Genomic DNA, 22,628 nt, shown 5'->3' on the forward strand with positions numbered 1-22,628 from the left:
ACTGCTGAACTACTCTCATTGTAAAATATGGGTATCTGAGGTTGCTATGATGTATTTACTATATTTAATTGGTTTGCAGTTGCTGGGAAGGGCATGAGTCTACCCACCCATGTGCAAAACAAGGAAGGAAAGTAGCCTACCAGTAAATGTAAGTTTCCCCCAATGGGATAAATAGTGGCTCTCCAGGTCCATCTCAGGTCAGGAAACTGGTGTGGTGTTTGTGTTTGTGTGTGTATAAGACTACAGTCCTCTTTCCCTGCTGTTGCGGTTTTGGACCCCTACATGACTCAGAATTAAGTTTTAACAGGGACTTCTAGAGTTAGTCTGCTTGACAAGAATCAGGGAAGACCTGGAAACTAAGTGTAACTAAGCCCATCACTCATGTGCCAATTCACACCTCCCTTTGCCTACTCTGTAAGTACAAATTGTAATTGCCAGTAGAATTGGGATATGTCCTCCTGACTCTCCAGATGGACGTGTCTTTGGGATCCCTGAAAATGCAATGCCTGAAAATTTTATACCACCTGAATGGGGACAAGTTACACCCAGAAACTGAACTAAGAGAGCCTAGTAATGGATTGATTTTCTTAGGCAACTTGCTTTGATTCCAATATTAAAGAATCTGATACAATTGGGGGGGGGGGACACACACACCTAGATACTATGCAAACTTCAAAAATTTAAAATGAATGTGCAGAATAATATTATTAGATTTCCCCAACTCACAGGGAGCGTGTTTGACCTCCCACAGACCTCTCATACAGGGACAAACGGGGCATAACTACAGGTTATTCTGAATCTGTTAGAGAACATCCTTAAGGAGGAATGTTCTCAGGTAACAAAGTTGGTGGCCAAGTTTTGTAGAATAGTATTTAATTTTCGGAAATCTAAATAGAAATAAAAAAGTTGTAGATGGGATCGATTGTTTAAATTTATATTGTAGACCAGTTTTTAACCATTTTAAAGAGAGTAATAGTTTGTATAGTGTTTAACCAAAATGTATTGTTTTATACTGCCAGTTTGGATAAGGCAGTGTAACTGCAAAAATGTTATTTCTGGTCTAAGTAATAATAAATCTAAAATCTTGGTTTATGGTGCATAGAAGTCTGAAGCAGTAGCTTCTTCGGGTGTGTGGATGCTCCAAGACTTTGTGCTTATAGTAATACTGAACTAAACTGTCCACTCCTTGTGGAGGCCCCTTGCAACAGGGCTCATGCCTCTTTCGCTGCTTTCCTTGCCACGACAGGTCTCCCAAGACTTCTGTAAAGCAGCATCCTGGTCCTTCCTTCCACATTCCTCTGACATTGCCCTGTAGATGTGGATTCCTGGAAGAAGTAGCTGTTTTGGAGAGGTGTCTTTTAATTTAGTAACAAGCGCACACCCACCTCCATGGTAGGTGAGCTTGTGTCAGGCCTTTGCTAGTAGCAGGAGTAAAGGCTCTTGACATGAGTAGGCCAGTTTCTGGCTACACGTCAAGTCCTTGGTTCTCATGCCTGTAAACTCTGTGTACAGTTTCACTCGTCCCTTTTTTCACAGCTGTGCTTTGATGTTTAGTCTTCCTGGGAATCGCTTATCTTGGGGTTGCTTAGCCATGTTTACCTTCACAGCCTGTAGTGCTTTTAAACATGTAACCTGCCTATGTTTCCCCATTACCAGCCTCACCTGCCTGTAGGCAGCCAGTCCTTTAATCTGTCTTTTTGCTCCTAATAAAAAATTACTGCTTCAGAGCTACCTGCCTGGATGAGTTTGCTTAAGGGATGTTAGGGACGGACGCCTGATCCTGACATTAGGCTGATAATCAGTTTTTGGGCTGCGGTGCCATGTTTTCCTCAACACCATGGTTGAAGTTCCGGACACCAAAGTGCCCGATACCACGACTCCACTGATTCCTGACCAAGAGCTGGTAGACCCCAAGGTACTAGACGCCGAACCTAAGCAACCGGAGAAGCCAGAGGAGGCCCCCAAGTTGCCGTTGGGACAACCGCGGCCTCGGGGCACGGACGGCGCAGTGCCCGGACTTCCGGACCTTCGTTCGTGGCTCTGGATGGAGTGTCCGTGGGTGCCTCCACACGTTAATACCCGGCGGGGAGCGGGCTCTGTCTTGCCGGAGGAGGACTGGGATTTTACAGTCGGCTTTCGGATGGGAGCAACGGGGGTTTCCGAGGAACCACCTCTGTGGGGCATGGGATTGCGCCAGACACGGAAGTAGCGAGAAAGGGACGAGGACTTTCAGCTCCAGGAGCAAAAGTGGCTAAAACGGGACGAGGATTACCTACGCCTCTGGCATCAAAATCATGAACTGGTCGAGCAGGTAACTACGCTGCGGGGCTTATTGGAGGGACTTTGGCAAGAGGTGGATGAAATGCGCTGGGCGCTGCCTGCGCTACCAGTGCCGTTGTCGCCCCAGCAGCCGCAAGCCCCGCTGCCCCCCAGCAGCCGCAAGCCCCACAAGCGCCGCAAGCTGGGTCAGCTGGCTCCTCCGGGTCAGCCGGCTCTCCAGCCTCTACGACCTGCTCCCCGGAGAGAGTCACAAACCTCCTTTGATGGCTCTGGGGAGAAACATCCCTACTTTTTGATCCAAGTGGATGGTTTCATGCGAGAGCAGGGGGCCACCTTCCCTTCAGAGGAGAGCCGAGTGTGATACGTAGCTTCGCTGCTGGAAGGAGAGGTGGCGGGCTGGATGGTCCAGCAGTACGACCTCCGCTCACGGGCGCTGTGGACCCTAAATGACTTTGTTTGCGCTCAAATAGCACTTTGAGGATCCGCACCAGAGCGAGCGGGCCAAGACGGCTGTGCCACAGCTTCGCCAGTGTGCCAGATCAGTAATGCAATATGCGAGTGAGTTCCAGCTGCTAGCAAGCAAAGTTGTGGACTGGAGTGAGGCCACGTGTGTGCAGTATTTCCGTGAAGGACTGAACTCAGAGATCCTCCATTGGGCTTTCATGCAAGGGGACCCCCTTGATCATGAGGGGTGGATTCAGCTGGTGGTGGAAGTGGAAAACCGCCAGCAATTACTGACCTTGTCAAAACAACGCAAAGCACAAGACTTGCGGCCGGAGCGGGCAGTCCCAAGAGGGGCTTCAGACTGCCAGGGAGGACGGCCGCCCCGACAGCGGAGAGAGCGAGGCGTTTTCAGAGTGGGGCATGCCTGGTTTGTGGCGGCATGGGACATTTCACTGCCGCTTGCCCTTCCCGGCCCAAAGGTTCCCTGGCCACTCCGCGCCTGGCCAAAGAGGAGGCGGCACGGGCAGGAGGCAAGGATCGTCGTAAGAGTGCGGCTCCCAGAAGACGAGGTCCCTCCGCTCTCAACCTTGAACCGACTAGCCGAGAGGCACAGTGTACTACACAACTCGATCCAACGGGATCGCGGATTACAAATGTGCCAGTGCCGAGCCAGGACAGCTCATCAGCCTCGGAGGGGGAAGAGGCTTGGAATCACCAGCCAAAAAACGTCCCAGGTCTGCTGTAACTGGAGCTCCACAGCAGATCTCTTCCGACAAAGAGCAGGGAGCTCCAGTGATGGTGAGCGATATGGGAGAGACTTTGTTTTTAGACGTTTTTACAAAGTCCTAAGCGGGGTGGGGGGCAAGTTGCAGTGGTGGCTTTAGTCGACTCGGGTGTGCACAAACTTTGATCAGTGAAGAGACTTTTAACGCTTTAAAAGTAAAAGCAGTGAGCTTGCCCCAAGCCATCCACTTCACTCAAATGGATGGCAGTGACTTGGGGGGGGGGGGGGTTAGCCGCCAGATGGGCAGAGTGGTGTTGGGAGTAGGGGCTCATTGGGAACAGATCCATTTCACCATCGTCCAAGCATCCAGTACCCGGTGGTACTTGGAGCAAATTGGTTACAGGGACCATAGATTGGATCCCACCTTAGATTGGGTAGCCCAGACTATTGCTTTCGCTCAGCCGCAGTATGACCGCCACCGGAGAGAGGTGGCCGTCCCGGGGTGTGTTGCCATGGCTTCAAGGAATCAGGATCCTATACCCCCCCCCCCAACTACCTGGAAAGTACACCCAGTTTGCAGGTGTGTTTAATGAAAAAGAGTGTGTTCTACCTCCCCACCGTAAGACAGACTGTGCCATTGAGCTGGTGGGAGAGGGCAAACTACCGAGGGGGAAGGTTTACCCCATGAGTCCAAAGAAGAAATCAGTGTTGCAGGAATTTTTGGATAAAAATATAGCCCATGGGTTCATTTGACCCTCGTCAGTGCCTTGCTCCGCTCCCTCCTTTTTTGTGCGTAAGAAAACGGGAGATCTTCGCTTATGTATTGATTTTCGCAGACTCAATGCAGTCACCCAGACTAATGCCTACCCCCTTCCATTGATTCCAGATCTGCTCAGCCAACTGAAGGAAGGTCACATCTTTACCAAATTGGACCTAGTCGAAAGCGTATTATCGCATTAGAATACGGAACGGGGCAAGTGGAAAATGGCTTTCTCTAGTTGCTTTGGAATGTTTGAATACCTGGTCATGCCCTTTGGTCTTCAGGGGGCTCCTAGTGTCTTTATGCAAATGATTAACGAGGTGTTACGTGACTTACTTTTTAAAGGGGTGATTGTGTATTTAGATGACATTTTGATTTATTCAAAAACTTACGAGGAGCATGTGAAATTAGTCAAAGAGGTACTGAGACGCCTCCGGGACAATGAATTGTTTGCAAAATTGTCCAAATGTGAGTTTCATCAAGATAAATTGACCTTTTTGGGATACATGATTTCGCACAAGGGTCTGGCCATGGATCCTGAGAAAGTGAGGGTGGTGTTGGAGTGGGAGCCGCCGGCAACACGCAAACAATTACAGCAGTTTCTAGGGTTTGCCAATTTCACTATGCTTACCCCCGGAAACCTCGCCCGGTTGCTGGGAGGGAGGGGGGCCTTAGGGGGAGCAGAAAGTCAGGCCTTTGCTGGTAGCTGGAGTAAAGGCTCTTGACATGAGTAGGCCAGTTTCTGGCTACACGTCAAGTCCTTAGTTCTCATGCCTGTAAACGCTGTGTACAGTTTCGCTCATCCTGTTTTCCACAGCTGTGCTCTGATGTTTAGTCTTCCTTCCTGGGAATCGCTTATCTCAGGGTTGCTTAGCCATGTTTACCTTCACAGCCTGTAGTGCTTTTAAACATATAACCTGCCTATGTTTCCCCATTACCAGCCTCACCTGCCTGTAGGCAGTCAGTCCTTTAATCTGTCTTTTTGCTCCTAATAAAGTATTACTGCTTCAGAGCTACCTGCCTGGATGAGTTTGCTTAAGAGATGCTAGGGACGGACGCCTGATCCTGACAGCTTGCTGTTCTCCCATGCGGGACTACACAGAAGCCACGAAGATGAAAACAGTGTTGCACTTACCTGTAACTGTTGTTCATCAAGTGGTCTTCTGTGCAGGCACACATCCCTTCCCCCTTTCCTCGCTGTGGGCGACTGTTTAGTGACTATTGTGCACTTCCATGGCAGTGAAGGGAGAACTGAGGAGGAGCACTCCTCCCCCCTCCACCACATGACCGTGGGGTGGAGAGCCGTCTTGCTCTCGGCCTGGGACGGAGGGGAGGGGGAGCGCTCCAGGCTCTCTGAAGATTCTGAAAGCTTTCTAGTCAGTTCTCCACAGCTGGCCTGAACAAGAACAGTTCCCATGCATGCCTGCACTGAAGACCACTCAATGAACAAGTTACAGGTAAGTGCAACCACTGTTTTTTTTGTTTTTTTTGCGTGGCTGAGGCACCTCCTGGGGGAGGACAGCCTTATCCACAGCTGGCAGAGTGAGAAAAATCTCTCCCAGCTGTGGCTGGGAGAGGCCTTGATAGGGACTGCAGTGGACAAAGGGAAGAACCAGTAACCGCTTTGATCGCTGCTGGAAGCAGCCAGGTGGGACATTCGGAAGCCTGATGTGGATTTAGTAATTGGAGAGGTTCTGTCTCTGAGAATGGGGGCTCTCATGTGGCTTATTTGTATTACAGATGTATCTCATCCTTCTTTAAAAGCCATGATGAAAGCATGATGGTGAATTATAGACGTGAATGAGCAGTACGGGTTCTTCCTTTTTGGAGCCTACTGCCAGGGGCTTCAGTTGGGTGGTCTTGAAATCTAATATTTCAGGAGATTACCATATAAAGTCACTGAGTCATTCGTAATTGCGCCCCTTGCATAATTAAATTTTTCATAAATCTAAAAGCCCCACCTTCTGAAGCCGTTCTACATAATTCTCTTTCCGTGGAGAATTGCTTCTCTCAGCCACTTCTGGTAGCAGGACAAAAAATTGTCTTCAAGCCTCCTGAATCGGGAGGCATTGGGCATTCCCCAATTCTGGCCTGCATCCATCTACAGAGCATGGTCTGCCAGTATCTCAGTTTAAGCAAAAATGTGAGAACTACTAGTCTATTCTGGTCTGATCAGTGTCCAAGCGGCCAGCCTTCTCAAGGGGTCTCCAAATAAACATGCACAGGGTCAGGTTCGAGTTTGATAACTGCCTCCCAGGTTCTGGAACACTTCAGCCACAAGTGGGTTCCATCCATATCTGACCAACTGGGTTCTGCAGACAGTATCCCAAGGTTTTTCATTGTTTGCACCCTTTTCAGGGACTTGTGTGTTCTGTTGGGCATCTGAGAGGCATTTGATCAATGATTGATGGTTATAGTTTCAGCCAGGCAGCTGCATGCCCAGGGGTGCGGTCTGGTCCTGGCTAGCCACACCCTGTGCCCATGGAAGTCTCCCACAGTGATGCAGAGAAAGAGACCTTCACTCCACGGTCAGATTAACTCCCCCTTCAGGCGGTGGTGGTGGTGCCTCAGTCAGGTTCTCCTTCTGCTGGTGGCTACCCTTTCCCAGCCCACCTTCCCTTGGCTTGCCACCCTGCCATCTCTCCTGACCTTGGATACCAACCCTGACTGGGTGGGGAGAGTGGAGTGGCACAGGGGTAGTGGACGCTCAGCAAGTGGTCATCCAGCGTCAACTGTCAGTCACTGAGTGGCGCCCCTTGACCTCTGTCCTGTTGAATGGGCATGTACTATTCAGGAGAGGCCACAGGGCCATCACAGCAGACACCGGCTGCCAGGGGTACCCTCTCCTGGCACCTTAAAAGGTGGCAGTTGCAGTCCTACCCTGGATGGAGTCCAATCTACCCTTTTATCATGCCTGCATATGTCAGGGGCATCGCCTGTTCCAAGGTGGACCGTCTCAGCCTCAAGACAAACTAGCAGGATGTGTGCTCAGTCCCAGCCTCCTCAGATCAATCCAGAGATGGGATGGCTCCCCTGTTCTAAACCTCGTTACCTCCCTGGCAAATCACAAAGTTTTACTCCTGTTTTTCCTTGGAAGGGATAGATGCTCTAACCTTACCAGAGTCCCTGGGAAAATCAGATCTAATCAAACAGAAGTCATTCTAGTTGCTTCTCAATGGCCATGTAGGCCATGGTTCTCTGGTCTAGTTCTATATGATGCAGATCTGGCCAGAATATTTCTCCCAGCAAGCAGTTATGAAGACAACCATCCCGGAAATCTTGGTGGATCTTACAACCCTGATGCATTAATAAGGCCTCATGACCGCAACCACAGAAGTCATCCCCTGAGCAAGACTACAGGCCACTGCAGTGGCTTCTCCAAGAGTTGGCATCTTGGCCATCTTATGGTCACTGAGGGTGTGGGGCGGGGCATAGTTGTGAGTTTCCTGCATTGTGCAGGGGGTTAGACTAGATGACCCTGGTGGTCCCTTCCAACTCTATGATTCTATGATTCTTCCAGGGTGAGAGCACCAATCAACACCATATTCAAGTATCAACACCACCACTGGTCAGGCTTTCCTTCCCCAACTTGTTAAGGAGAATTCCTCTCAATCAACCAATTCATTGTCCTCACCACAGACAACAGCTTGTCTGGCTGGGAAGCCTGCTTGTTAGATTGCATGGCACAGGGAAGACAGATGCCTCTCAGGTTCTGCTGGCTGGAACTGTGGTGCACCTTTTCATAGTCTTCAGCTCATGCCTGTCCAGAAAACACATTCTAGTAGGGACAGACGGTAGAACAACAGCAGTGGTACACAATGCCAGCGTAGTGTAGTGGTTAAGAGTGGTGGTTTGGAGCGGTGGAGTCTAATCTGAGAACCGGGTTTGATTCCCCACTCCTCCACATGAGCGGCGGAGGCTAATCTAGTGAACTGGATTTGTTTCCCCGCTCCTACACATGAAGCCAGCTGGGTGACCTTGGGCCAGTCATAGTTCTATTAAGAGCTCTCTCAGCCCCACCTACCTCACAGGGTGTCTGTTGTGGGGAGGGGAAGGGAAGGAGATTGTAAACTTGTTTGAATCTCCCTTAAGTGGTACATAAAGTCGGCATATAAAAACCAACTCTTCTTCCTCTTCCGCTTCTCCTCCACCAGGAAGCCATTGATCCTTTTAGGCATTCCTCACATCACTTCATACCACTGGCCCCCTCAACTCCAGAGTGGACTGGGTCACTTGCCAAGACTTAGCCCCGGCAGAATGGCCTTTAATCCCAGATTTTTGGGGGCAACCCAAATGATTGTTGACTTTCTTTCTTTACATCTACCACAAAGGCCCCCTGTTCTCTGCTGGTTTGTCCCTTGTAAATGACAGTTGGCATGTATGCCCTGACTGGATCAGCTCTGTGTGCGCACATCTACATCTCTTCTAGCAAGAATCCTGGGGTAAAACAGGCAGGAAAACAGGGGTCCTCCCGTGAGCTTCTGGTTGGTCTTGCAGGCCATGGTTTTGGACCGAGTTCAGCTGGCAGTTTCCATGCCCTCTGCTCAGCCTCAGTCTGGCTGTGACTCTGGCTGGAGATTTATCAGCAGATCCTGATGTTGCTCAGGTCTGGTCATCAACTCCATTGTAGCCTCTTGGAGGAACCCCCCAGTAACATATATTCATCATCTGAAAGGCCTTCTCTGTGGTGCCCAGGCCCCTGCTTCACAGTCCACTTTGTAGTAGCTTAAATTGGTCTGGAATCTGGGGCTCTGGCCAAATGCTCAGAAGGGGGCTGCATGCTAGACCTGTCATTGGGTCACGGTCCCTTTTCAGCCCATCAGGCTATTCATGTGCAGAGCATCCCTGAGAACCCTCCCCTGGGACCAAGGCACATACGTAGATAGTCTTTGAGGCCCTTTGAGCCTTGAAGCATCACTACACGGCCCTCCTCCTGCATCCATGGCCAACATCCTAGTTATCAGAGTTCTGCTTGCAGAGCAAAGGGGAGGAGAAATCAATCCAAAGCTAGAACAGATTATTTGCAGTCAGCACCTGGAGGATTCTGCATGTTTGCCTGACCTGCCCAGTAGACAGAGCCTTTTCATCAAGATTTGCGATACTTGAAGGGTGGTTCATTTTTCTAACTGAGCATAGCTCATTCATATGGCTGAGGTAGCTATGGGTTCTAAGGAGGGAGGTGTCTGTACCCCCAGCCTGTGTTTCTGTAGAAGAACCTTCCCACTGGAACCACCCCATGGCATGGACCCCTCAGTCTGGACCACTGGGACAGATAGGAAGATGGATCATCAGGTAAAGGAGTTTCCCATTGTGAATGCAGAATTTCCTCAGTTGAAAATCCTATGTGTTGCAATATTGAGCAGTGATTAGAGAATACATTTTCAGTTCAAATGTGGGTCCCGCTGGGACGAGGAGAAACTTCTGACTGGTCTGGGCATTTTTTTCCTTGTTAGAGTGAAGAATTGGATTTCCCCCCCTTGCCTCCTGGCAAAGTCTTGCGGCGCCACATCCGAACAATCCGTGAAGTGCATACGGTCATCACACGGGTGATCACGGACGTCTACTACAAGGACGGGGTGGAAGTAGAACGCAAAGTGGTCGAGGTACGATGCCTGAGGCAGGCTACCCCCGCCATCAGAGTTTGTGACATGTTGACAATGGGAGTGGGGCTGTTTGGAGCAGCCACAGAACGTCCTCCGCCTTGTCTCCTTCCCCAGTTTCCCACTGTTTTCTTTGATGTTTCTGGACTCTGCTTTGCTCAGATCTCTAGAAGGTTCACCCGCAGGAAGGTATGGATTTCTGAACTCTGCTCACATCTGGTGTAATTCTCCATCCCAATCCTGTTGGGCCTCACCCTTCCTCCCTAATCAAGCTTTTTGCCAGCTTAAAAAAAACCTGCATTTGGTTTAGTGTTTTAGTGATATAAGTACTACTGATTAAAATAAAATCCTTCCAGTGCTTGGGGGGGGGGGAATGGTGGGCATGAGGGGGGTATGGAGGGAAGAATGGAGAATTGACTGGTGTAGACACCCCATTGCCACTATGAATGCTTCTGTGTTCATGGTGGGGAATTGTCCTGTGTGGAAAGCAGCTGTGCCACATCTGAGATTTTTTGGTGAGTGGTTCTGACACAGTTGCTGTTTAATTAATACCTGCTGCCTTGTGGAAGAAGAGGTGGGCTTTTGTCCCATTTTCTCCCTCCTTCTGAAAGCCTCCAAATGCAAGTCACTATCAACAGAACTATAGTGTCCAGATCACGTGAAGTGCTGGTATCGCTTTGCTCTGGTTAGACCTCACATAGAGTACTGTGTTCAGTTTTGGGCACCGCAGTTTAAGAAAGACGCAGACAAGCTGGAACTTGTCCAGAGGTGGCCAACAAAGATGGTGAGGGGTCTGGAGACCAAGTCCTATAAGGAAAGGTTGAAGGAGCTGGGTATGTTTAGCCTGAAGAGAAGACTGAGAGGGGATATGATAACCATCTTCAAGTACTTGAAGGGCTGTCATGGTGCCCCATAATGGTGCCGAGTTGTTTTCTGTTGCACCAGAAGGTCAAACCAGAACCAACGGGTTGAAATTAAATCAAAAGAGTTTCTGTGTAGACATTAGGAAGAATTTTCTAACAGCTAGAGCGGTTCCTCAGTGGAACAGGCTTCCTTGGGAGGTGGTAAGCACTCCTTCCCTGGAGGTTTTAAAGAAGAGGTTAGATGGCTATCGTCAGCAATGCTGATTCTGTAACCTTAGGCAGATGATGAAAGGGAAGGCATCTTGGCCATCTTCTGGGCATGGAGTAGGGGTCACTGGGTGTGTGTGTGGGGGAGGTAGTTGTGAATTTCCTGCATTGTGCAGGGGGTTGGACTAGATGACCCTGGTGGTCCCTTCCAACTCTATGATTTTGTGTCTCTCTCTCTCTCTCTCTCTCTCTCTCTCTCTCTCTCTCTCTCTCTCTCTCTCTCTCTCTCTCTCTCTCTCTCTCTCTCACACACACACACACACACACACACACACACACACACACACACACACACACACACACACACACAAAGCAGGAGTACTGGAAAAAATGACCACAAACTGCCTCCAGAGCTCAAACCCACGATGTTTGTGGTTCTGCAGCAGTCCACAAACACTGGCTGGGCTCACGTTCGGTACAGCCTTGTGGTAGAAGCCGCAGGGTCTCCTCCTTCCCTTCTTAGCAGTGTTTTCAGATAAAAGTCCGTTTTCTGTCCACACTGGAACACTTCAGAGTTCTGCTGTGTTTACTTGTACCCGCAGTGGTTTACAACAGTTTCCCCTTCTTCATTTTGTCCTCACAAAAACAATCCTGTGAGGTAGGTTAGGCTGAGGGAGACCGACTGGCCGAAGGTCACCCAGCAGAGGTCACCATGGCAGAGCGGGGATTTGAACTGGAGTCTCCCAGATCTTAGTCCCATGCTCTAACCTCTCTAAAATGCATGCTCCCTTATATGTTATATTTACATTCCCCCCTTTAACTGGATTTTAACTGCCTTTTAACTATGGAGCCCTTGAAATGGCTCACTGCATCTTGAAAAACACAGGAGAATGTAAATAGAGTCTGGTTCAGATCTGGAGGTTAGCTTTTATTTGAGGTTGCCTTTTTTGTCCTGTTTGCAACCCTGCTTCTATACCTAGCCATGAATTCTCCTCTTTTCCTTTTGACCTCCACTTAAATATTTGGAAATCAGAACTCTCGGTTCTATGGAAGAGGTCATTCAAGAAAAATACAGATGTGTCATTTCTTCCTCTCCACATACAATAGTGCCTTAAGACAAAGAAAGGAACCAAGGTGCTACTCAGATTTCCTCTTGCCTGTTAGAAATTAGAATGTTATTTTAAACTTTTAACTTCTGATTGAATCCAGCCACTTGCATTCAGAGTTTCTAGGTATTCAGGTGCGAACTCAGCTTTATGATAAACTAAATATTTGGATTCAGCACATTCAAATTATGGTTTAAACCCCCCTGTTTATTTGTTTACTTCACTTATAGCCCTTGTTTGTCACTGAGACACAAGACAGAATATAGAAAAAAAATCCGATAGCAAAAAAAATGCAGTAGTACTAGGATTGCGGAATTAGAAAACAAACACCAAAAAACTGTCTAAAGCATGACATACAGTAATGTAGAACGTGGTTTACAGAGGTAGAAGAGAGTGCAGTAAAAGCAAGATGATACAGACTGTAGATATGGCAATAGACTACAGTCCTATCATCTTTAATTGTTCTGTGCCAGTTGGAGTCCTATCATCTTTAATTGTTCTGTGCCAGTTAGAGTTTGTCGGTTTAGAAAATGTCCATGAGAAAAACCTGTTTCACCTCTAATTTTTTTTGAAGATTGTCCCATGTTAGTAAGTTAGAGAGTCGGCATGGGAACCCAATTCATTGCTGCTTCTGTGGGGGAAGGTGGTGTCCCAGGACAGGTGGATGGGGGGGGGGTTATTATGTGCACCCTTCTCCCCCACTCCTCCAAACGTTGAATGGATTTACAGTCCTGAGAAGGAAGCTGGTTCAGGTAGCAGATAGGTGATGCTTCCCTTTGGTTTCCTCTTTCCCAAGCCTCCTTTTTTCCAGAAATTAACAGAAGACTAGCCTTTCCAAATGAAATTGATGTGATCTGCCAAAGTTTTGTGACTATATTAATTAAAAAAAAAAAACCCAGCTTGAGAAGGGGGGGAACCAGTGGCAGCTTCCACTAGAGTAGTGCATCTAGGGAAAGTGCACTTCCAAACTCTGTTGCCCAGTCACTTGATTGCACAAAAATTGCAGTGGGTGCTCTCTGTGCTGTATTTACCCTGAGCATGCCGAATAGTTCCATCTAGATGCGGCAATGTGTGTGTGGAAGTGCGCTCTTTGCCCCTTGGCCTTCTCTCCCCCTAGTGTCCTGGCCCACCTCTTCCTTGGATTCAACCCTTCTTTCCTTCCAGGAGACTGAAGAGCCCACGGTGGAGTGCCAGGAGTGTGACGTGGATGCCTCTCCCTCCCGGACAGGGGGCTCTTCATTCACTTCTGGAGACCTCGGAGACATCAGCTCCTTTTCCTCCAAGGCCTCAGGCCTCCAACGCTCGTCCAGTGGAGGAAGCAGCAGCTTGTCAGTTATGCCTAGTGCTGCAAGCTCTGGGCGTGGAGCAGGGCTCTTCAAAGGGGGAGCATGCAGAGGGGCAGAATCCGGAGGCTTGATCTTCCCTGGGGTCAAGAAGCTGAGGTGCGTGTGGGGCTTCTGGGTGGGCAAAGAAAGATGGTGGAGCCCTGGCTTTGGCTGGGTTTTGTCACAAGTATCTGCCTTACTTTCTTAGGTTGTTCCTAGATAACTTGCAGGAGAGATCATTGGGCTTTTTTTGATTGTATTTTGGCATTTAAGTCAGGGGAGGCTGAATTATTTAACTAACACAAGAGGTATATATGACTCAGAATTGGTTACTTGGACTTATTTTGTATTTTTGTTTTGTTTAAAAATGTGTATCTTGCTTTTCGTAAGCTAAACATGTTTTATAGGGGCCAGTTAAATGGTAGATTTTAAAAGCCAGTAAAAATGTGACACACAATGCGTCACGGTGTTTGCATAGTAGAGGGCTCAGAATCAAGTGAACGGCTGCCAACCAGTCTGTACAATTACAGAATCCAGAACCTTTACTGTTACCCACAAGACCAACCAGAGGCAAAGCACAGGTGTGGCACCTAAAGGGGCAGGCTTTCTAATCTCAAATGCGACGTTAATTAAAGGAAGTGTTTGGCCATTTAGTCAGGTCATGTCAAATGTAGAATGAAACGTGGCTGCTGCAGCTTCCGTGGCATGGCCTTGTGCAGGGATGATATCCAAACAGGCCATGTCAGTGTTTGCCTCTGTCTTTTCTTTGTAGTTCAATCTTCCTAATGTTTGGGTTTGTGTCTAGAGTTAGATGGACTTGAGGACCTGTAAAAGTCAGAGGGGAGAAGAGCAGTAGCTCTGCTAAGCTCCCCTCTGCTGCTTTTCTTTTGCTAGCCCTAAGAAAGGGGGTGGCCATTCTCCACTCCAGCCTGATGATGGGGCACCATGTGAGGAGGAAGAGCCCGGCCTCAGCCATCAGCAGGTTGGGAGAGTGCCTCTTTCACCCCGTGGGCGAGGGAGGCGTGGCCGGCCCACCTCACGATCAGCTGGAACGAGGTTTGTTATCAGGTGGTGACCGTGTAAGCGGATGGGTGGAGGGGGAGAGAGAAGAAGGGCAGAGGCGCTGGGGACCTGCCAGCCTTCTCTTTTGGAGGCTGGAGCAACATTGATCTCCTTGGCTCTGCAGGAGTGGTCTGCCGGCTGTGGAAGATCTCTCAACAACAGCCTTGCTGAAAGAGAAGCTGAACTCTCACATCACGGGTTGCCCCGTGGAGGGGCAGGAGTCGGCGGATGCCTCTCTGCGCCGCAGCGACTCCCCTGAGATCCCCTTGCAAGAAGGGCTGGCCACCCCTGACGCTGCTGGGCTCTCCTCCTCTGGGAACAGCTTTGTGGGCCTCCGGGTTGTGGCCAAGTGGTCCTCGAATGGCTACTTCTATTCTGGGACCATCACACAGGATGTGGGAGGCGCCAAGTACAAGCTGCTCTTTGATGACGGCTACGAGTGCGATGTTATGGGCAGAGATATCCTGTTGTGTGACCCCCTCCCGCTGGAGACGGAGGTGACTGCCCTCTCGGAAGACGAGTACTTCAGCGCAGGTAACCAAGGTCCAAGAGAGGACTGTGATGTCCTCTGTGGTGGTGGTGGTGGAAGGGGTGGCTGGAGGGTCAGAGGCGGGAGGGGCCCCAGTCAGTGGCATGTCCGTTGCTTTTGCTGCAGGAGTAGTGAAGGGACACCGTCAGGAGGCTGGGCAGCTCCTGTACTGCGTGGAGAAAGATGGGCAGCGGAAGTGGTATAAACGGACAGCTGTCATTCTCTCATTGGAGCAAGGGAACAGGCTCCGGGAGCAGTTTGGACTTGGCCCCTATGAGCCCAGCACACCCCTGACCAAGGCAGCAGACATCAGCCTAGGTAAGCATGGGGATGGTAGCCCTGTGGCTCTGCTCGCCCTGGATTCCTGCTGGCTATCTCTAGCTGGGAGTGTGGATTGCCGGCCCAGCTGCTAGGCCTGGGCTGCTCCAGAGCAGTGGCCGTCTCAGAGGACTGCATTGCCCAGAAGGGAGTCTCTGGCGAGGGCCTTTGCTGCCAACCCTGCATCGTGAGTCCTTGGCCAGGCAAGGGCAGCTGGAAAGAGAGGCTTGCCAGGGATGGGCCTGGGTTTCCTTCACCCACCCTGTGGAGAACAGGTTGCGCTGGGGACCCATGTTGTTCCTGTGACTCTGGACGGAGGCAGCTGATCCATCTGACCTTGTGGCCCTAGATAACCTGGTGGAGGGGAAACGGAGGAGACGCCACAACCTGGGCCCTGCCAGCTCCTCGGGCAGCACGACGCCAACGCGCAAGGGCCCCGAGAGTCCTCAGCCAGCTCACAGGCTGCTGTCCGGCAAGAGGAAGCTGATGGCCTCTGAAGAAGAGAGGTCCCCGGCCAAGCGAGGGCGGCGGTCAGCTGCCACCACATCCGGTGAGTTTCTGGGGTCTCCTGGGTCTCTTTTGTTGGCCTCAGGCATGGCTTTCGCTGAGCCTGCCCTTGGCCCCCCTTTGCAGCTGTCCTCTGCCCGCAAGTGGTGCTGGGAGGTCATGGCGATCTCCAGTCTCTTGTCCAGGGTACTGTTGCAAGCTTCCTTGTGAGCTTTGGGCTGCCCATGTGAGCGAGTGGCGTGCCCCCTTCCTCCCCAACACAGGGTATGACTGCAGTTGTGGGGCACTTTCTTCACAGGGGAGGTGACTGGTCTGCCCAGCAATAAAGACTCTGGAGACCTCTTGGCCTTTGATCAGCGATGGGGGCCTCTGCCCCACAACAAGACCCTCTTTCTGGGGTACGCGTTTCTCCTCACAATGGCAAATCCCAGTGATAAACCCTCCAGCTGCCAAAAGTCTGCAGCGAGCAGTGAAGAGGAGGAAGGTGAGAACCTTGAGCTCGCAGGCGTTGTGCGTGTGTGAGGCCTGCGGTCCCATCTGACTCAGTAGGTGTGTTGTGCATGAAGAGGACGCCGGCTTGAGTTGCTGGGGTTGCTCAGGGCGCAGAGGGGTCTGCAGGAGAAGGAAAAGTTTAGCAGGGTTTTGGAGCAGAGCCTGGGATGGGGAGCTGAGCGGAAAGCTGCCAGGCCCTGAGAAAGAGGAGCCGCAGGGGGAGGAAGCTGGCCGTGACTGAGGCCAGAAAGGGCTCTTCTGGGCGGTGGGTTTGGAGGCAGGTGTTGGTAGCAGAGAGCACCGGGAAAGCCGGTCAAGAGCGGGGAGCTGGGGGAACTCTGCAGGTGGGGCCCCAAAAGGTAGGGGCCTGAGGAAAATGAGGAAGGAGGGTGGTGAAATGGTGTTGTAGAGAGGAGCCCAGGTGAAAATGGGCCTGGGGGGAAGCCCACCCAGAGACAGCAGGGGCAGGCAAAGGAGGCTGCTCGATCTGGAGTTCAGACCCTGACAAGGGAGTTCCACCACTGCAAGGTTACAACCTGGCCACTCCAAGGCCAGTGAGGGTGAGGAATCAACAGGTGGCGGGGCTGAATTCCAAGCGAATTATCTTTGGGTTGCCGATTCAGAGGTGAGATTGCTTAGATGACAGCGAATATGGAAATGGCCATGATGGACTGGCAGGAACCCGGCGTGGTGTGGTGGGCTTCGGGTGCTGGGCTGGGATCTGGGAGTCCCAGGTTCAAACCCCCTCTAGTAGGGAAACTCGCTGGGTGACCTTGAGTTAGTTGCACACTCTCTGCCTAACACAGCAGGGTCATTCTTGTGAGGATAAAACGGAGGAGAGGAGAATGATGCAAGTTGCTTTGGGTTCCCATTGGGGGAAAAGGTGGGGTATAAATAAAGCAAATGAATAATAAACATGTAATTTCGTTAGCCAGTGTGGCCTGAGAAGGGAAGCCACTGTTGGCTTTAAATTTAAACTGTTGACATGAAATCTCCCAAAGGGGGCGTGTGCCCTCCTGTCTGGTCTCTGTGGGGCAGCGTGCTCTGCTAGTGCTGGGTACTGGCTCAGGAGCCATTGCGGGAGAAGGTCTGGTTTCATCTGCACCAGAGCAGTGGCTGCACAAAGCTCTGGCGCTGGTCCAGAGGTCAGCGAAGTATTCCAGACTGTGGGCGCTTTCCTGGCCTTGATGCGATGGTTTGTTTTCCCTCTTTCGGAGGCAAGGAGGTTAGGGGAGGCACCGCACAGAAAGCAGCAGGTCCGTTTGGAGAAATTCCTTGTGTCGACAGAGCACTTCAGCTTCCTACTTTCTTCCAGAATTCTCGGAGACGGCTCCTTTCAACAAACACTACATTGAGTTACAGCTGCAAATGGGAGGTGGTTTCATTCTGGAGGATTTCAATGAAAGCCAGGTCAGAATGCCGGGCTCTGTGTGCGGGCGGGTGGGGTGGGGTGAGATGTTCCCCCCTCTCCAGGGCTTCTATCAGGGGGTCCGAGTGGAGGTTGTGGGCCCTTCCGGCCTGGTGGTGGCATGTGCCTTGCCGCTTGCCGTGTGGTGCAGGCTGTTCACCGGCAGAGGTGCAAAGCGTAAAGCAGGGGGGTCCCTCCAATGGGGTACCTGTGAGGACCGTGGTGCCCACGGGCACCTTTTCTGGAGCCTGCAGGGGGGGCTTTTGCCCAGTAAGGCTTTTGGTTTATTGTTGGAGATTTGATTAGCTGTGCAGATTTTTTAAAATGCTGTGGTGGCAGCTGCTGCCAAAGCAGCACAAGCATCTGCATGGTGTTACTGAAGTTAAGCTGTGGCAATGATTTTGTGGCTGGATCCACCTCCTGTGGCAGCCCATTTTGCAGCCGCCATTTTGTTGCTGTGCCCACCACGTCGTGTCAGAATTTGAAATCTGCCCACAGGCTCAAGAAGGTTGGGGACTTCTGGTGTAAAGAGATGTAAAAGTTTCCAGAAATGTTGAAACCATGAGAAGAAAATGGAAATGGGGGGGGGGGGATAGAAATATAGGCAATATTTACTTTCCTATTAAACTTAAACTACTTTTGCTGATTTGAGAACATAAAGAGCATCATTTATAGTTTAATTAGCATATACAATTGTACTAGTTGGCATATTTATGGAATTTAAAACTATTATTAAACTATGGGTGGCACGCATACTTATGGTATGACAAAGATAAAATAAACAAAGACTAATCATCATAATCATCAAAAGCTCTGCTCGCGACCTGAGTTCGATCCCGACGGAAGTCGGTTTCAGGTAGCCGGCTGAAGGTTGACTCAGCCTTCCATCCTTCCGAGGTCGGTGAAATGAGGACCCAGCTTGCTGGGGGTAAAGGGAAGATGACTGGGGAAGGCACTGACAAACCACCCCATAAACAAAGTCTGCCTAGGAAACGTCGGGATGTGACGTCACCCCATGGGTCAGGAATGACCCAGTGCTTGCACAGGGGACCTTTACCTTTAATCATCATATTATAAGAGCTAGTCTACTACAAGTGTGTAAAAGATATAGAAGAGGTTTTGAATCTAAAACACCGGGCTGGCTCTGCCCTTTAGAAGTGATTACAAGAAGAAAACTAAACATGGATCAAGATAGCAAGACATATAGGGAATATATACAAAAAGATAAAGAACAATGGAAACTAAAAAATAAGGAAGAGTGTGGAATAACGAACTGGTTCAAATATTATCAACTAAACAATGTCTTCAAAAAAGATCAAATACTAGGATTCGCAGATAAAAAAACAAAGCTAGAAAAGATATTAGATACGGGAAACAAAGGACAAATTTCTAAGTTGTACCAACTAATATTAGAATATAATTCAGAAGAGGAAAGAGTTAAAACAGTAATGATATTATGGGCAAGAGATCTGGATATAGAATATGGAAGAGTGGGAAAATATGGAAAATATGGATATAGAAATGGAAGAGTGGGAAAGACCCTGGACGAAAGAATATAAATTTACAATAGCCAGTAGCATAAAAGAAAATATGTATAAAATGTTTTATAGAAGATACACTACTCCTGTATTAGTGGCAAAGATGGATAATAAAATTTCAGATAAATGTTGGAGATGTAAAGAGAAGAAAGGTACCTTCTATCATGCCTGGTGGAGAGGTGGAAAAATTAAATGTTTTTGAAAAAGGGTAATTACGGAAACGGGGAATCTGATACAGAGTAAGATAAAGAAGAAACCAGAAACTTGTTTACTAGGTTTATTACCAAAAGATATTAAAAAGGAAGATGAAGCAGTTTGTATAGTTTTTCATTTTCGGTCTTCTGTGCGGGTCCCCCATTGTGATTGCGCATGTGCCGGCCCCTCATTGGATGTTTTTCTACAGCTCTACCACTAGGGGGTGCAGTGCGTCAGCTCCATTATGTCAGTTCCTGCCGAAACATGTACCGATGCTGCTGTGCCCCTTCCCATAGAATCATAGAGTTGGAAGGGACCACCAGGGTCATCTAGTCCAACCCCCTGCACAATGCAGGAAATTCACAACTGCCTCCCCCCCCACACCCCAAGTGACCCCTACACTCCATGCCCAGAAGATGGCCAAGATGCCCCTCCCTCCCATGATGTGCCTAAGGTCATACAATCAGCATTTCTCAAGGTGCTCGTTATGACCTAATAAAGAAAGCCCCTTTCAGCCTGGGGCACCCTTATCTGAAAGAACGTCTCCTACCACACACTCCCTCCCGTGGGCCAACTGGGTCTGCCCCACCTGCTGGCCAGCTGCCCCTCCAACGAGGTTGGCCCGCTGGGTGCTGGCCACAGCCTGGTCCTTTCACATCATGGCTCCCCAATTTGTGCCATGGGAGATCCCAGAGGAGGGGGGCTGTTCTATTTGGTTTTAATTTGTACTATTTTAAGGGCTCTTTGTAAGCCATCTTCTTGAGCCAAAAGAAAAGGTGGGGTGTAAACATTTTAATCAATAAAAAATAGAACAGTAACTCTATCCAGTCCATTTTCACCCTGCTCTTCTAAGGGGCTCATCAGGGTGGCATGCATGCATTTTATCTTCACAATGACCTTGTGAGGTCAGTTGGGATTAGAGAAAATGACTGGCCCCTGCGAGCTCAGGGCAGGGTGAGCGTCTAAACCCCGGCATCGCAGATGTCAGTGGGGGACACCACCTGGGTCCATATTATATGGCGGGGAAGAGAAGGCGTAATTCAGTCCTGCCTTACTCACCAAACCAGACTATCTTGTTGCTCTCAAATTTCTTCATAGCAACAAATTACCAATTACCTGGCTACAGCACCAGCAACTGATTCATTCTTCCTTTCACTGGCCACAGGCTCTGAAGGGCAGAAGTGGGAGAGAAGAGAGGCTGTATTAAGAGCACTGGATGAGGGGGGGGGGGCTTCTGAACAAGATCTGCCAGGTCAGTAAAGGGACCTTGCCAGCCTCCACCATTCATTCAGCCACCAAGCCCTGCTCTGACTGAGCCGCCTCAACTCACCCCGTTTTTGAAGCAGCAACATAATGAGCTGCACCCCACTCACTGTTCCAAAAGCTCTTCTCAAGGCTACACTTCTGCATCATATTGCATCCCTCATTGGATGTTTTTCTACAGCTCTACCACTAGGGGGTGCAGTGCGTCAGCTCCATTATGTCAGTTCCTGCCGAAACATGTACCGATGCTGCTGTGCCCCTTCCCATAGAATCATAGAGTTGGAAGGGACCACCAGGGTCATCTAGTCCAACCCCCTGCACAATGCAGGAAACCCACAACTACCTCCCCCACACAAACACACCCAGTGACCCCTACTCCCCTCAGTTCCTTCTTTGCTACTATCGGAGCAAGATGTCTCAGCAGCTACCTCTTGTCTTTGCGTCGTTTTTTCAGGAAAGTCTTTGTTTTTTATTCCTTTTTCATCGAATTGTTGTTGTTATTCTCCCCATCCACCCCCATAAGTGTGGTGGTGCAGGGATTTGGACTGGATGGCTGAGAAGAGTCTATTTAAGAAATGCACCGAGTATGGTGCTAAACTCCCGCAGACTGGTGAACATGCCCTATGCCTGTTCGGTCTCGGAGAGGGGCACAGTGTGTCCACGTGCAAGGCGTGCCACAAATTCATGCCTAAGGCGCAAGGAGTGACAGAGCCTCCAAACCTAAGGCAGCTTTATGGGAAGAGTCCCTCCCGGCTTCCAACCTGCCCCATCTCTTGTTGGGCCTGAAGGGCACCCCCAAAACCATCACCAGTCTCAGTCTTATCTGAGCAGCCACCACATGGCTTGAAAGCGAGGAAGTGGTCAGTGAAAGCTTCTTCTCCACCACCGCGTTGCTATTTGGAGCCTCTGCTGAAGAGGTTGAGACCTAAGGAGAAATGCAGGTCGGATGCAAAATGGTCACAGGTGTTGAAACTGACAACGACCTTGCCTGTCGAACTCATGGAGAGAGCATTGCCCCATCCCAGAGCGTCTTCTCCACACCTTGTTTTGCCCTGTCACCTGTTTTTGGAGGGAGAGGCTGCCCTCGGCGGAGAAAAGGCTTTGATGCTAGACTTCGGGACCGACTTAGCTGCGTTGGTGCCAGCCCCACCCCTCCGATCATTGGCTCCCTTGCCACTTGCCCGGCCACATGTCCCCCCCCCCCAGCACATCGAGCACAATAGGGAGAATGTTACAGTCACCCCACTGTTTCCAGCACTGCTGTGTGGTGGACACAGCTGCTCCCTGGCACCTTTGGCAACAGTCTCCAGAGGGCCTCCGTCTCTGCTCCTTGAATCGGAGGGAGAAGAACCCGAGGAATTGCCCCTTAGATCCGAAGTCAGATCCTTTTCTTTCCTCCTTTGCTCCTATGACCCATAGGTCCCGAGCAGTTATTTCTTAGAGGAAAATACGATGGAGAGATATTTGGCCACGGCCAGTGTTATGTTTGGGTCTCTCTCTGTGAAGAAATGGGACTTGGAGGTTTTAAAATGCTAGAAGGGGCTCCAGGAAGGAAGTTTCTGGAGGTTCCAGGAAAAAACTTCTTTGACCCAGGGGTGGAGACAGAAAAGGATTAAAACTGCTGAGAGGGAGCAGAGAGCTCTTTTTTGGCTGAGACACTCAGGGAAGACAGAGCTCATCTGAGGCCTGGAGGAGGCAGCCATTTTTGACAATGTGCTGGCCCAAGAATGCTGATGAAGACTTCTAGGTAATGGAATCTAGATGGAGATTTACAGTACCCTAAGCTTAAGAGCCTGTCCTATATTTCAACATCTGATAGGGCATGCATAGAGAGAGGGACAGAGGAATTGCGTTTTTCCCAGTTGTTTTGAATCCCTTGCTCAATCTGTTGCTGTGCTAGCAGTATCCTTGGAAATGTTTTACTTTTAATAAATACTTTTAAACTTTGAATGCTGACCATAGTTCTCTGTACCACATAGTCCTCCACCAGCTTGGAACACGCTATTG

The 22,628-nt window shown here is 49.8% G+C and overlaps 1 protein-coding gene across 1 annotated transcript in view; it reads left to right on the top strand.

Moving 5' to 3' along the window:
- Positions 1-22,628, top strand: part of TP53BP1 (tumor protein p53 binding protein 1) — a 61,219-nt gene that overhangs the window by 28,979 nt on the left and 9,612 nt on the right. The window contains exons 13-20 of the mRNA XM_056865772.1: positions 9,662-9,811; positions 13,149-13,426; positions 14,204-14,377; positions 14,496-14,905; positions 15,027-15,218; positions 15,568-15,768; positions 16,024-16,209; positions 17,533-17,627. Coding sequence (XP_056721750.1) covers positions 9,662-9,811; positions 13,149-13,426; positions 14,204-14,377; positions 14,496-14,905; positions 15,027-15,218; positions 15,568-15,768; positions 16,024-16,209; positions 17,533-17,627 — 1,686 coding nt within the window. The remainder of the gene's footprint in view (positions 1-9,661; positions 9,812-13,148; positions 13,427-14,203; positions 14,378-14,495; positions 14,906-15,026; positions 15,219-15,567; positions 15,769-16,023; positions 16,210-17,532; positions 17,628-22,628) is intronic.

Source organism: Euleptes europaea, chromosome 20, assembly GCF_029931775.1.
Source record: "Euleptes europaea isolate rEulEur1 chromosome 20, rEulEur1.hap1, whole genome shotgun sequence".
NCBI classification, from domain to species: Eukaryota; Metazoa; Chordata; class Lepidosauria; order Squamata; family Sphaerodactylidae; genus Euleptes; species Euleptes europaea.